Here is a 15,034-nt window from a genome sequence, read left to right as displayed (position 1 = left end):
TGGTCTATTTTGCAAGAGATGGGCATATATGAAGCCCTGATATCCAAAGACGCTATACTAAATGGGTAAAATATCTGAGATGCTAACATCTCCTCTTCAACTGTAGCTCTAGGCTCTGTCTCTTACTCATACACATCATCTGAGCCTTAGCCCAAGATGCCAGGCAATGGCCCAAATGAACAAGAGGACAGAATTCCTTTTGTAGTCCCTTCCCATCCCCACTCCAGTCACAGCTGTAGGCTCCATCTCTCTCACAACCGTAACCCTCATCCTACACCAGTGCATCACCACTACACCATACTCCCTCAAAAGTCCAAACCATTTTCTCTTAAATTTTTATTCCTTTATCAAGCAAAACGCTTCAAAAGCCAGTCTGACATAACATAGACATTATCACTAATGCAGCTTTTGCTCATTAAGCCACAAGAATACAAAGTGGCAGTTAACCCCTTAGCCACTGAAACACAGACACTAGTTCTACTATAACACTTCCTTCAGAATACCACTGTCAAGTGAGAACTTGCCTACTTACGTGATTTTCCTCTCAGCACAATGAGAATGGTTAGACTGAAAAAGGACAAATACTTTTGAAGGGCAGGGATCCTGGTTTAACATTTTAAATATAGTAGAGATATACCACAAAAGGTTGTCTGTCTATCTAGCAGTTTAATTATCAAGAAAACAAGTTTAGGAGTAACTATAATATAGAATCATAGAATCATAAAACAGTTCAGGTTGGAAAGCACCTTAAGATCATCAAGTTCCAAACTCCCTGGGCAGGGATGCCTCACACTAGACTATGTTGTCCAAGGCTCTGTTCAACCTGGCCTTGAACACTGCCAGGGATGGAGCATTCACCACTTCTTTGGGTGACCTGTTTCAGTGCCTCACCACCCTCACAGTAAAGAACTTCCTCCTTATATCTAACCTGAACTTCCCCTGTTTAAATTTGAACCCATTACCTCTTGACTTCGCTGCAGTCCCTGATGAGGAGTCCCTCTCCAGCATCCATGCTTACAAAAGGGGGGATATTATAGTTTGCAAATCCTTACAACATGACCAGAAAAGACAGACACTAGGTATTACAAATCCTAGGCTACTTTTGGATGTGTTGCTAAACTTCCTGCAAGCTCAATTTTTTCAGTAGTAAAATGGAAATAATCCTGCCTTTTCTGACAGTAAGGCTATAAAGCTTAATTCATTTAAATTCTGTGAAAGTCTTTGAAGCTTCTTTTATGAAAAGTGTTATTTAATTAAACATTGTTATTATTCCAAAGGAGCAACTGTAAGAAAAAAATCCTATTTATTTTATTGCCTATTGCAATTTGCAAATACCTGTCCAACCCCCAAAAAGGCACGCTTATCCCTGTTCTCATAAGGATTTACGTTAGCCCAAGTGTGTTAATATGAGAAAAGCATATTCTACTCCAACACAGAAACATTTTAACCAGTGACAAACTAAACAGATGTTATGACCATCAAGATTTTTTAAATTACTTAGATTAACATTCTTTTTCTGAGTTTCATGTACATTTTAAGCTAGTTTCTCTTTATGAGTTAAAATATACTTTAGTCTCTTTTGCTGTCTTATTTAATGAATTAGAATAGTTATTAAGTCTGTTTTTATGGACATAGAAACAGATATTAATGGCACACATTGCTTTGATTTGTCTTTCTGCAAACAAGCTCAAAGTTGGTGCTGCTAGTTCTCAGCCAGTACTGCATTGTTCTTCATTAAAATTTCATCTATTCTCAAATAAAATCATAAAGAATAAATAAAAATAAAACCAAAAGAAATGCTGTAACCTTAAGTAATAATAATACCAGTTAGAGCAGAATCCAGATGTCCTATTCTAGCTTTCAGAGCTTAGGAACTCCAGGGTGTAGTAGCTTCCCCTCAGAGCTTTCATGCACTATTATCTATTTCAGAGATGCTTCCCTTGCTAATAGATGCTGGGACAAGTTGCCTCATAGATCTAAATAAGCACAACTATTACCATCTTCCCTCAGCTGCAGTCACAGTGCAGATCATGGAGGTCAAATGTAGTTCACTGAATATGAATCAGACCAAAATACTGACAGAAACACAGCAGGCAAATTCTTGCCAACCCCATCTGTTGGAAAACCCCTCAGTTTTCCAACCCTATCTGGTTGGAAAAACAAGGCTCCAACTGGTCCTAAATGCCCAGGACTGAAAGGAAATAACTAAGATAGGACTGGAGAAAATATTTGTAAAATAACTCTCCCCTGTCTATGGGCTGTGTAAAATACGGGACTGAACACAGGTATGCCACAAAGTGCTTATCTTGGCCAACACAGAGCCAAGCCCTGAAAAGCATCTGACATTATATACTCCATGCCAAGCATCGTTTGAAAACAAAACCTTTCAAAATACCAGTTTTCTCAGTCTACCTTAGTCTCTGTCTACATTAGTCAGAGCCCAGAAAGCCAACCATATCCTGGGCTGCATCAAAAGGAGCATGACCAGCAGGTCGAAGGAGGTGATCCTGCCCCTCTACTCTGCTCTTGTGAGACCTCACCTGGAGTATTGTGTGCAGTTCTGGTGTCCTCAACATAAAAAGGACATGGAACTGTTGGAATAAGTCCAGAGGAGGGCCATGAGGATGATCAGGGGACTGGAGCACCTCCCGTATGAAGACAGGCTAAGGAAGCCGGGGCTGTTCAGCCTGCAGAAGAGAAGGCTGTGTGGAGACCTCATAGCAGCCTTCCAGTATCTGAAGGGGACCTATAGGGATGGTGGGGAGGGACTCTTCATTAGGGACTGTACTGAGAGGACAAGGGGTAATGGGTTAAAACTTAAACAGGGGAAGTTTAGATTGGCTATAAGGAGGAAATTCTTTCCTGTTAGGGTGGTGAGGCACTGGAATGGGTTGCCAAGGGAGCTTTTGAATGCTCCATCCCTGGCAGTGTTCAAGGCCAGGTTGGATGAAGCCTTGGGTGAGATGGTTTAGTGTGAGGTGTCCCTGCCCATGGCAGGGGGCGTGGAACTAGATGATCGTAAGGTCCTTTCCAACCCTAACTATTCTAGTCTTAGTCTACATTTCTTATTCTCTGTAATAAACTCCTAGACGTGCTATGCTTCTTTCTCAGGATTCAGAACTGTCATTTATAATCAGTCAGCCTAAGGAAAAATGTTTTTCTGTTACTTATGTTGATCTGTTTCACAGACAGTAGAAGGATTCATCACTGTGTCAGCCCCTTTATTGCCACCTACACCACTCACTGTCCAAGAGACAGCTGCAGCCCAGGGCCCAGGGGTGAAAGGCAATCCCCAATACCTATAGCTTGCTTGTCCTAGCAATTCTTTAGAAGACAGCACACATACAAAATGAAATGAAAAGAAAACCATTTCAACTACCTTGCCATGTAGTTTGTGGACATCATATCTTATTTGAGCAAATTCACGGAGTCCCAAAGATCCTCCAATAAGATACAGCTGAAAAACAACAAAATGAAAACAATTTGTTGTTACTATTATGAAAAAGAACATTTTGCATACTTACAAAGAGCACTCAGGGAGCATCCTGACCCAATTCATTTACCAAGGGACCCTACTATTCTTCCAACAGAAACACCAGGAGCTGAAAAAAATAACCAACTGAAAGGTATGTATAGGAGAGTAAGCAGATACAAAGTCAGAGCCTTCTTCCACTCTCTAGGTACAGATTTCACAAATTTCTCTTATATACCAAGACAGCTGCTTCAGGACTCATATTTTCCAGGGACTTCCTCTCCTCAAACACCTTCTTTTCTCTCCCCACATGGCTTCCTGGCATAACTGCAGCAAAGCAACCTTTACCTCACCACTACTGGATTTATTCTTATTATTTTCCAACTCTATGGGGAAGTAACAATGCCACATCGACTTACTCTGATGTCTGTCTGTAAGAGATCTAACTAAACATCAGAACAGCTGATTTGAGCTGTGGTTCAGTGACACATTATCACATAGGCTAAGAAATCATATCCAGCACACCTACGCTTTTACTATTGCCTTCTTAGTTGTTTTTCAACTCTCTCCACACCTGTAAAGCTTATGAATACAAATAATAAAGGAAGAAATGGGGGGGGGGGGGGGAACTTCATATCCACATAAATTGTTCAATTATCCTTTATTATGACAGAGGGAGATCATAAAACTGTCTATATTTTACAACTAAAAATGGCAGACCAACAGAAGATCAAGTATCGTTAACAAACACCATTAAGGACTTGAAAATTAGTGTAGAAATCTAGCTACTCTGTGGAAGAATCACACTTCTTGCTCTTGCTCTGACCTGACAGACTGTCTGCTGTTCTCTGTTAAGGCAGACATACAGGAGGCCAAAAACCGTCACTTCTAAAGACATAAATCTAAGGAAGGTGGAAGCATGAGAAAGCTCTAAGGACCTGAGTGAAAAAAACAAAAAGAAACCCCACAAAATCGAAAAACAAAACCTAATACCACCACATTTTATCATCACACATTAGTGTTACAGTCCTTCAATACAGGCTGTTGCTGCACGGGATACTGCTTTCTACACATTGCTGGTAGATTTCTTGCTACATATTAGGTTTGCAGCTATGGCCTGTGTCCAACAATTGTTATAATTATGCTGCACAGGTAAGGTAGTCAAAAATGTGTTTTTCCAAAAAGTATGCTATCCAATGTTCAGGTCACTGAGACAAAAAGCCATATTCATTCAAATTAATGAGGGAAGGGGAAGAAAGGGGGAAAAAAGGAAAAAAAGCCTTCTATGTTTATTTTTTCTAAAAGTTGCAGGACTTGCAGGGCTACGTTATTTCCTATCAATCAGGTGAAAACTACTCACCAGCATGTGAATGCAGTGCCCACACTCACTTAGATACTAGTAAATTACAGATTAGCAGCCAAGAACTAATGTACTCTCTTCACAGGACAGGGAACTCTTCACCAATAGGCAGGAGTTAAAGGGCCCACAGTCTCTTTTTGGCATGGCCCTTTCAATAAGCCTAAGAAGCTAGCTGTTAATTAGAAACAAACACATCAACGTTCTGTGATACGAACATCCAGCTGACAGGCCACAGAATGCTGATTTCAGAAAGCCAATCAGAAAATCATCATGTGCTAGCAAGCTAACTTTCAGTGACTAGAAATTTGACCTAGCAAAAATCGGATGGCACTGTCCTTGTATCATAACTGTTCAAGGAATTAATGACACTCTTGCAAATACTGAATCATCAAAATACACAATAGAAAAAAAGGTGTTTGTATAAAGGGGAACAGTCTTCCTCATACATCAGTATTTTGGTAAGAAAGAGCAACAGGAAAGAGAAAAAAAAGTATTCAAAATAGTTAAAAAACAGAACAAAACAACATTAGTCAGGATTTATTTAACCAAAGCAGAAGATTTGTCAGCTGAACATACGGTAATGCATAATGCCAAAAGTCTCAAGGATCAGACTGTAATTGAATTTTAATATGGTTGACACCTCAGCATAAATTTTCATTAGCTGCTTTTCTCTAACTCCTAACAAGTATTATGCTAATTAACAGCCATGAGTTAACTTTGAGCCCTAAAGAACAGAAATCAGAAGTGCTACAGACAAATTTATGGCTGTTACAAACCACAGTTCATTGTTGTTAGAGTGGCTATGACAGTTGCAAAAGCAACTACACTAGAAATGGTTTAGCACACAGTTGTTAAACAAGGTAGAAAGTAGCAATTACTTGTGACAACAACTGAAAATTAGTTTGCCTAACAACAAACTTCCAGGGAGTATATACCATTATGAGATGCAATACAAACAACTGGCAGACCTTTAACTGGCCTGCTCCTCATAACCCAACTATTATTTAAAATAATGAAAAGGTACATTGTGGCTTACAAAGCCATTCTCCAAGCTAAAAAAAGAATTCTTACATTCTTTACCTCTGATCATTTAAAACTATGTAATGTACACTGTAACTAAGGCAAATTAAGTAGAAGGTTTTTAAGTGAAATAAGTCATGTGCTACTTATTTTGTCTCATCATACCCTATCACTTGCTTGACAGCAACCATCTGGTTATACAGTGCATTTTACATTGGCAACTATACATAAAATAAAGAAGTTGCACACATACACCTCAGTTCCTATAGAGAGGTTTTATCCTGTGACTAATTTTACTCACATCACCTTTATACTACTGTGGTAAAACCCCACCTGGTTTCTGATGTACTTTTGCTCTTCATGCAGCATAAACAATGCAACTACCCTGGCAAGTTGGCATATTTCGCTTATGAGGCATTACAGGTGTGGTTAGTTGCCTTTACACTTCCAATACTGCAATGGTTGATTTACCTTATGATGAAACATTAGTTAGGCTGCATCAAAACATGCTGATGCTGTAAGAAATTACAAATGCCACTGACATATTACACAGTGTAATGCTGGAAGGTTAGGATTAAGATTTAATAATTTTCAAAAGCACAGAATATACATAAAAATATAAGTAATATGTTTGCAAGTTTACCTGACCAATTTTCTAACGAACCAAACACGATGTCTAAGATTTCATTGTAAAACCAGACCAGAATGATTTAATCAACCAAGAATATGTCAATATAGTTATCTGACAGCCCTGAGCAGGAATTGCTTTGATCTATACAAGCCAGAAGAGCAATGAACAGCTATTCAATCAAATTTTTGAAAACTCTGTTCAAAAGCCAATAAAAGAAGGTATAAATGAATTTATGCAACTATGATAGCATTAAGGGTAGTAAAGGACTCAGTGACTGACAATGCATTGAGTGGAAATATCAGTCTTGGTTTAAGTCTCTCCTTTCTGTTTTTTTGCATTAGAAGATGTCCTCACTACCTTCGTTTAAGTTGACGGCATTTAAAGGGAAGAACGTACATATGCAAACAACAGTGAAGCATCAGGAATCACCAGTCAAAATAATTAGAAGTGGGATAAGACTCAAAAGGTCCAGCAACATTATCAGCTTGTTTGGTTTGGCATATTCTGTATGTTTCACAGACATTTCTGGTTTTCCAATTTGTAACATAATCTCTATATTAATGAATACATACATGAAGGGCCTAGAGCACAAGTCTTATGAGAAGTGACTGAGGGAACTGGGGTTGCTTAGCCTAGAAAAACAGGAGGCTCAAGGAAGACCTTCATCCTCTCTACAACCACCTGAAAGGAGGCTGTGTGTTGGTCTCTTCTACCAAGTAACAAGCAATAGGATGAGAGGAAATGGCCTCAGGTTGCACTAGGGTAGGTTTATATTGGATATTAGGAAAGATTTCTTCCCCAAAAGGACTGTCAAGCACTGGAACAGGCTGTCCAGGGAAGTGGTGGAGTCACCATCCCTGGAGGTGTTTAAAAGATGTGTAGATGTGGCACTTTGGGACATGGTTTAGTGGTGGATCTGGCAGTGCTTGGTTAACAGTTGGACTCAATGATCTTAAAGGTCTTTTCCAACCTAAACAGTTCTGTGATTCCTTGCAAAACACTCTTCAGTTAAAAAAGCACTACAATGGACAAATTTGCTCAATGCAAGCCAAGGGAAACAGTGAAGCCGAGTATGTTCCATCCACTAGTCCAGACATAAAGGAAACAGTAGAACCTATTCAGGACACCATATAAATAACACAGGTTGGCACCATTCTAATTAAGTCAGGCTCAAGTTCACCCTCCCGTTAACTGAAAAGGAAAAAGACATGCCATATATAATGAAAATTTAAAATATATTTTCCTTCATTCTGATTTTAGAATCATGAGATGTTATGGTATTGGTATTTGAAGAGCACTCAAACTGGGAGTTAAAAAATACCTGCATTATTTAATTGCAAGGGATTCATTTTATATGCTTCAGAATGTGGAGCAAAAAATGTTACTATGTAGTGAACATCACCTGTTTAGATACTTGAATACATTCAGCAGACTGATTAAATAGTAAATTTCTCACTTTTTTCGTTACACCTGAAGTTTACCATAAGAAAGCAAAAAACATAAAACATACTAGTTAACCAGCACTTAACACCAAAGCAAACAGCTTAACAGCACTGTTAACACAACTCCCATTAAAGATCTCACATTGGATTATTTCTTTATGTTTCAGTGAGTACACAAAAAACCTCTACAATGTTGTAATGCAATTATGCATGCATAAAAGACTTGCATGTTCCAAAACAAAATGTATGACAGGATGTGACATTGGAGCACCATCTGTCACATACACTCAGAAACCTCAATAAATGTTTTATGTAAAGAAATGACATCAAATTCTCTTTAATAACATTCTTTTAAAAATTCTGTTTGTTCACTTCGCCACTGGGAAGTGTGTTATGCAATGAGTTATGGATGGCATCAGACTGATCCCTTTAACCACATCTTAGGATGGGAAATACTTAAATTTGTTACCAACCACAATGAGATGGCCACTGGGGACTCATAACAACAATACTAGGGACTTAGAGCAGATCCCTGCTTCTTTAGTTTCCTGCATAATCTGAAGCTGCTACTTTCAGTTCCTTGGGTTAACAAAGTAACAAGAAACTAATCCTCCAGCAGCACCAGCAATTTACCGTATCCCTGTTGTTAGCGAAAGCCGTTCCTACAATAGCACCAGTTGTGAAAGCCAGATTACAAAATTACATTTGTCATAAATCCCTAAATTAACCAAATCACAGTATTTAGTGCTGGCAATACACATTATGCAGTGGTGGAAAATGCCATGATACATATGACTAGAGAAGGAACATCGTAATTTTCTGACCTCTTCTTCAAGACTGCTGCTGCAAAACCCTCCAGCTATTCATTAGGAGCTTCAAAACTAGAACAGTCATGTGAAATATTTTATTTTAGTTTGCAGTGGTCACAATAAAAAAGGTTTTGGGGGTTCCTTTTTAAGGAACTGATATATGTACAGTGCAAGACTGGTGAAAGATGGCAATTTGACAGCCCAGAAGACTGAAGTCTCTATTATGTTCCCTAAATAAAGTAGCAGGGCAAACTGCCAGTCCCAGAAAAGACCCAGGCAATTCATCTTAACCTGAAGCGCCCCCCTCTGCCAGCTCTAACTCTCAAGAGTTTATTCTCCACAGTCATTCCAGTACTTGTCTCTAATGCAGAAACTGCTGAGAGAAAAACAGCTCAAAGGCTTCTCAAAAACTTCCTAATCATCTCCATATCGTTGATAGGAACAGAAGGGGTCTACCTTTTCTTCTAGTCTGCAACAAATGAAATCATTTTTAGTTCTGATCAAAGGCCTCCTTTGGGGGAAAACAGAAACCAAAACTATGAATCCCTTAGTAGTTATTTTGTTCAAAAGCTCAACAAAGTAAGAGAACGCACTGACTTACCACACATACAAGAATTGACAAACTGTAGAAAGATTGAACTGCATTATATTCAAAAATGGATGGTACATGCTAGTGGATGACCGCATGGATATGAAGCTGGCAACCCAGGCCAGCAGCTAGTTTGAACTGGAGCCAGCTGTAGCTGACTGACAGAGCAGAAGAGTGTAGTTTTCACAGCATGCAGAACTCAGCAGAATATTAAACTGGACCCAAGTTTATCAATATCAGGTTAATTGGCTCAGTACAGAGAATGGTCAAAGCAATTATTTCTGAAATTGCAAATACAAATGGCTATGGGCCAGAGCACAACAAAAACTGCCCATATCCTTTCAACGCTACTATTCAATGTCTCAGGAAAAAAACTAAACCTCTGTTTACCAAGACGTCCATTTCGTAATAGGTTGGGAAGCACAAAAAAGATCATTTAATAGAAACCAATATAAGAACAGTGCAGAAGAGACAGAAACCCATATGTTCCTCAGCACAAGCATAAGTGAAAAAAAGCCATTTTCAGCCACAGCATTGTCATTTTGCACTATACACGTTGCTTGGGCTGGTCAGATGACAAGGGAATTTCACTCCGCAGCTGCAACTGTTTGAAAACCAAGTCTGTCGTGGTGGTGAAGCTGCAGTTTATGAACACCATCTTCTCATCTTTCATATGCTTCTAAAACCCAAAATCTTGATTCCTTATAAAAGTACCATTGTGATTACTAATTGGCTCAAATCAAGCCAAAGTGCACTACAGTGGGAAACTGTTTACATCTCATGACATCCTTGTGTTCTTGTGATGTGTTAGGATGAAACTTGCATTAAAGAACATAAAAAGAAACCACTACGGGTCAAGTAATACTTCCCTGTTGACAATGGTAGACAGGGATGAAGATGAAATGTACTACAGAGAAAATATTAATCTTACACCATTACCCTCACCACCCTATGAAGAAGGTGGCTAAAAGCACTAAGTGAAAACTGGCAATTCTGTACTTATGTTTCTGTTCTGAGGATCGACACAGAACATCAGCTCCCCTCAGAGCCAGTTAGTCCATTCTAACAGCAATAAACAATGCAAATACATTCTTTATGTTTTAAAATGAAACAGGGGATATCTGGAAGACCTAAAGAGTGTCTATTTGCTTGTCTAACATTTACTGAAAAATAGTACTCAAAGATTAAGAATCAAAAGTTTAAGGCATTGATTCAAAATATGAACTCCCACATTTTAAGGCCTGACGGTCAACTGAAAGATGGAAGTCAGCTAATTCAAACTGAACAAGTTGGGGTCCACAGAGGCCCATTCAGCTTAAACACACTGGCTTCCACTACTGCACAAACAGTTCCAGGGGGTGGTTTTGTCTGAACAGCTCCACACTCTGCTGTGAACTCAAACACACACAGATGAACAGGAGATGCAAAGCAGAAGCACAGCAGAAGTCAAAGACATATCTCATCACAAGCTTAGAGACCCAATATTTATAATACAAGTCACTGAAGCATAAAAGCAACACTCTGTGATTTGCTGATTGGGAGCAACCAATTTGAAATTCTAAACCCAGTTTTATATTTATTGCTTTTCTATGCTACAAATGTAATGCTTGTGACTTTTACAGTCAATCACAATTTATCTACGAATATTAAAAGTCAGAATTCTCTTCTCATAGGTAAATGTTAACTTCTAGTCATCTCTCAAAAGCATATTAACATTTAAATCAACTGTTCTGCATATGTCAAATTTTATTGCAAAGCTACATGAAGTAATATATATTAATAAAATTGCTGCAATTCAATATTATGAATTGTTCAAGGCAATAATGTGAATAATGTTAACAATAACACTGACATATCTAAAAGTGAAAAATGCTGATTGCAGTAATCACATAATAAACAATATCAGAACAAATATCAAAATAATAAACAATATCAGAACAAATATCAGAACAATAAACATTTTCTATGCATAGACACCAGTGGCAACAATAGATCTCAGAAACATCATTATTCCTGAGAAGACTTTCCCATATTTCTCAGTGTTCAGGTTTTATGAGCCTGAATCCCTCCAGAATCCATGGGAAAAAAATTGTGCCTTGTATTCAGCATAGCCAAGGACTCAGAATTCAGCAGTTTTTTATGAAATTAATTAGTAATGTTGTATTTAGAAAATCTGTGGCAACGTAGCTATTTAAATACATTTAAAAGATGAAAATATCACTTCCCTGCCCATTAATCTTGTAAAACTTTTGCTTTCAGCAACTCACAGCACCAGAAAATACCATTTCACAATATCTGCAGAAAATTTCTGAGGAGTCCAGATGACCCTGACTTCACCAGTGAACAAAACTAATGCAGAGACATGTAATTTCACGTCATGATGTCTGGGAAAGGCATTTTGTTTTGTTTTGTTTTGTTTATCAAAAAGGGTGAGAGACAACTGGTTTGTTAACAAAGGCCTGAGATGCACTGACCTTCTCTAATGGTGCCTGGAAGAACTGACCACATCGCTTCAGCACTGTTAGGGACTCTCTAACCTGACCTTTTTTCTTGTCCTCTACATGATGTACATTCATGGTGTCTCTTGACAAAGTGTTTATCAAAGTAAACTTGCACTTGCAAGGCAGCAATGTAGATGGCATTGTAGTACAGTCTGGGTACACAAACACTGATGGAAGCAGATCTTAGAAACATGTTTCTTCGCAAAAAAAAAAAGATAAAAATTCACTGTTCAAGCTTCCTCCATCTTCTCTTTTGGCAACACTAGCACAGCACATAGAACTCTAAAGACAAGATCCAGGAAGGGAAGCAAAGTACTTGTAAAAGTAGTCAGTACAGGACGGAGTGGGGGAAGGGAGAAAACAAGCAAAAACCCCCAAATAAAGTAATAATCTACAGCTATATAAATATGGAAAATGTTGCAGCATACTGCAAATTTGAAACTTGCAGCACTACATATATCGTACAATAAACTTTTTTTAGGAGTGCAGTAAGAATCAGCAAATGAGCCTCAGACTACATTTGCTGTTTGCTAAGATGCCGCCTCAGATCCTCAGAATTTCATTTTTCCCTTTGAACACAGTGACAGCAGAACTGGAACTGCATCTATGCATTCATTTTGCAACTTACAGAGTATGAAAGATCCTTGTCTAGAGTTGTCTAGAGACATAACCACAAATGTAAGTTTTGGAAAGTGGTGTGAGCATATGATACAATGTTTTTTTAATACGTGTGTTAGAATAGTATTGCTTTGCAATTTCAAAATCCAAACATGTTTCCTCAATGATCTAGAATCACCGTACCATACCTGTCTGAAAATATACATTTATCTTGTCTAAAAATATAACTTCCTGCAACCCTTAAACATTCTAACAGCACTACAGAAGTAACCTTAGATGTCCAGTGTCTCATAAGAAATGTATGACACTGGATCCACTAGCTGTAATACCAAAGAGCCTTGCTCTCTCAGGATCTTATAGAAGCATCACAGCAGCAACAGGATATTAACAGACTCACCAATTCTGGTCACAGAATCATAGAATGGTTAAGGTTGGAAGGGACCTTAAAGATCATCCAGCTCCAACCCCTCTTCCATGGGCAGGGACACCTTCCACTAAACCAGGGTGCTCAAGATCCCCTGAGGAATATAAAGGAACAGTGACTGAAGCTCTTCTTCTGTAACAGAACCAAGAACACTGAAGAGTTGCAAGATAAGCTTCAGTATAAGGAAAGAGTTCTCATTATCATGATAGGAAACGGTGATGTCAGTACAGCTGACAAAGATGGTTTAAGTTACCACAGAGGTAGCAGAGCTTTCCAGCACAACAGCAATTTTTACACATACATCTGTAAGGTCACTGGAGTTCATCCCAGCATCTACACAGATGTTACTATCTTTACCAATGCTTTAGGACTACTCACCCTGTAGCAAGCAAGCTGTTAAGATATTCCATGCCAGGCTACATCACTCTTCCCTGCATGCTTACTGTTTTATGCCATGTAGAGATATCTGTAAGATTTACATAATTAAACATTCACAAATTAAGGTTTTCTGCAGGTTTCATTCTTACCTCCTACAGTCTTGTTGATGCTCACAAAGAAACATACCTATCTTCTCAGAAAGTATGACTGAAAACTGTGATTTACACATCTTACTCTGAAAGCTGTTGTCAGTTTGAGGTTTAAAGGTCAACCAAGAATATTCCTTTTTCACTGAAATATTCTAAGAGCCACAAGCCCAAAAGAACAAAGAAAAAAGGATCAAGATAATTTACACTAAAAAGAAGTATTTTAAACGTACATTTGTGCATGTGTGTGTATAATGAGAAACTCACCTGTCTCTGATTTCTTTAACTATCTCTAACTTTGGAGCCCTTAGAAAAAGTAGCACAGGGATTTTTTCATCTAAATTTGCAGTGTAAGAAGGGAAGACATGAAAGCCGTTTGATTTTTTTTTTCCTTTGAAAAATCAAATATGGTACTGATGAAAAGTCCAGCAGTACTAAACAGTAAAGTCCAGTAAGTTCCTAGTGAAAGAAATGCTGCAGAGGATGTAAGAATCTAACAGAAACCTTTGGTTTCAGTATTATCAACAAATTCAGTAGAATTTAAAGGGTTAAAAAGGCATGCTCCTTCTAATTCTGTGTATAGCTTCACTGTCTTTTTTGCTGTAACTTATCTTCTAGCACAATTCTGTTCAGCTTCAGAGATGCTTTCAGAGTTCAATAGACACCTGGGAAGCTGACAAGAATTACATGAAGTTTCCTTTTTCTTACTCCTCGGGAAGCCTTTGGGCAGCAACACAGACACATTCTGAAGCATTCAGAGGAGAGAATAATTTTAAGGCAGGGAGACATGAAACCTTAGAAAGAAATATAATAGACTATTTCTCTATATAATATTGTCTCTGGAGAAAAGAGCTCTGTGGTAACAGAAATGGAATGGAATTAGGTAGTACAAAGTCAAAGAAACCAGCCCCAAAGATTTCTGCTATAACCTCTGTCAGATTGTACAAAAACACTAGGAGGGCCAAAAAGACAACCACAGGTCTACCTTAGCCTGCAAAACTGAAGTCCTAGCTCCAGCACTGGCGAAGAACTTAGAAAATCTATGCCTCTGCTGCCAGACGGCTGTTAACCTCTCCTTAAAAATCCTAAGCATGTACCACGAGTGCACTTTCCTAATGAAGAACAGTATTTTCCTTACATCTTCTCTGAAGCTAGTTTGCTTTGGTACTTCTTTCCCAAGCTATAGGGAAAGCAATCACCACTCTCAGTACATGATGTACAGAACTTCTCAGCCTTTTCTAAAATAAACTAAGTCAATTCCTTCAAGCATTCCTTAAAGGTGGAATGCCTGCTGTATCTTTTATGTTTCTCTAATCCTGACTTTACAGCTTGTCTTTGTCATCTCTGCAACGGCACCACAATGCTGGGAAATTACTCCAGCTGAGGACTTTGAGTAGACTGTAAGAGTCCTGTTCCATGTTTTACACTACTTTTGACAAGTTTCGGTGTCTTACAATAACATCTCTGTCTTTTCACAGTATTACAGCTCACAGCTGAAGATGTCCCTGCTCATTGCAGGAGGGTTGAGCTAGACGACCTCTGAAGGTCCCTGCCAACCCAAACTACTCTATGATTCTATTATTCTGCAAGACCTATCCCACCTAAGATACCTTTCAATTTCAAAGGCACCTAATAACTATATTT

General features: G+C 38.5%; 1 protein-coding gene across 1 annotated transcript in view; it reads right to left on the bottom strand.

Annotated features, from left to right (window-relative positions):
- Nucleotides 1-15,034, bottom strand: part of LOC134163927 (cytochrome c oxidase assembly protein COX16 homolog, mitochondrial) — a 51,207-nt gene that overhangs the window by 34,783 nt on the left and 1,390 nt on the right. The window contains exon 2 of the mRNA XM_062619164.1: nt 3,380-3,457. Coding sequence (XP_062475148.1) covers nt 3,380-3,457 — 78 coding nt within the window. The remainder of the gene's footprint in view (nt 1-3,379; nt 3,458-15,034) is intronic.

Source organism: Pezoporus occidentalis, unplaced genomic scaffold, assembly GCF_034315485.1.
Source record: "Pezoporus occidentalis ecotype Australia unplaced genomic scaffold, CSIRO_AGI_Poc_V1 ctg21, whole genome shotgun sequence".
NCBI lineage: Eukaryota > Metazoa > Chordata > Aves > Psittaciformes > Psittacidae > Pezoporus > Pezoporus occidentalis.
Note: the sequence above shows the minus strand (reverse complement) of the source record. Positions and strands in the feature narration are given on the sequence as shown.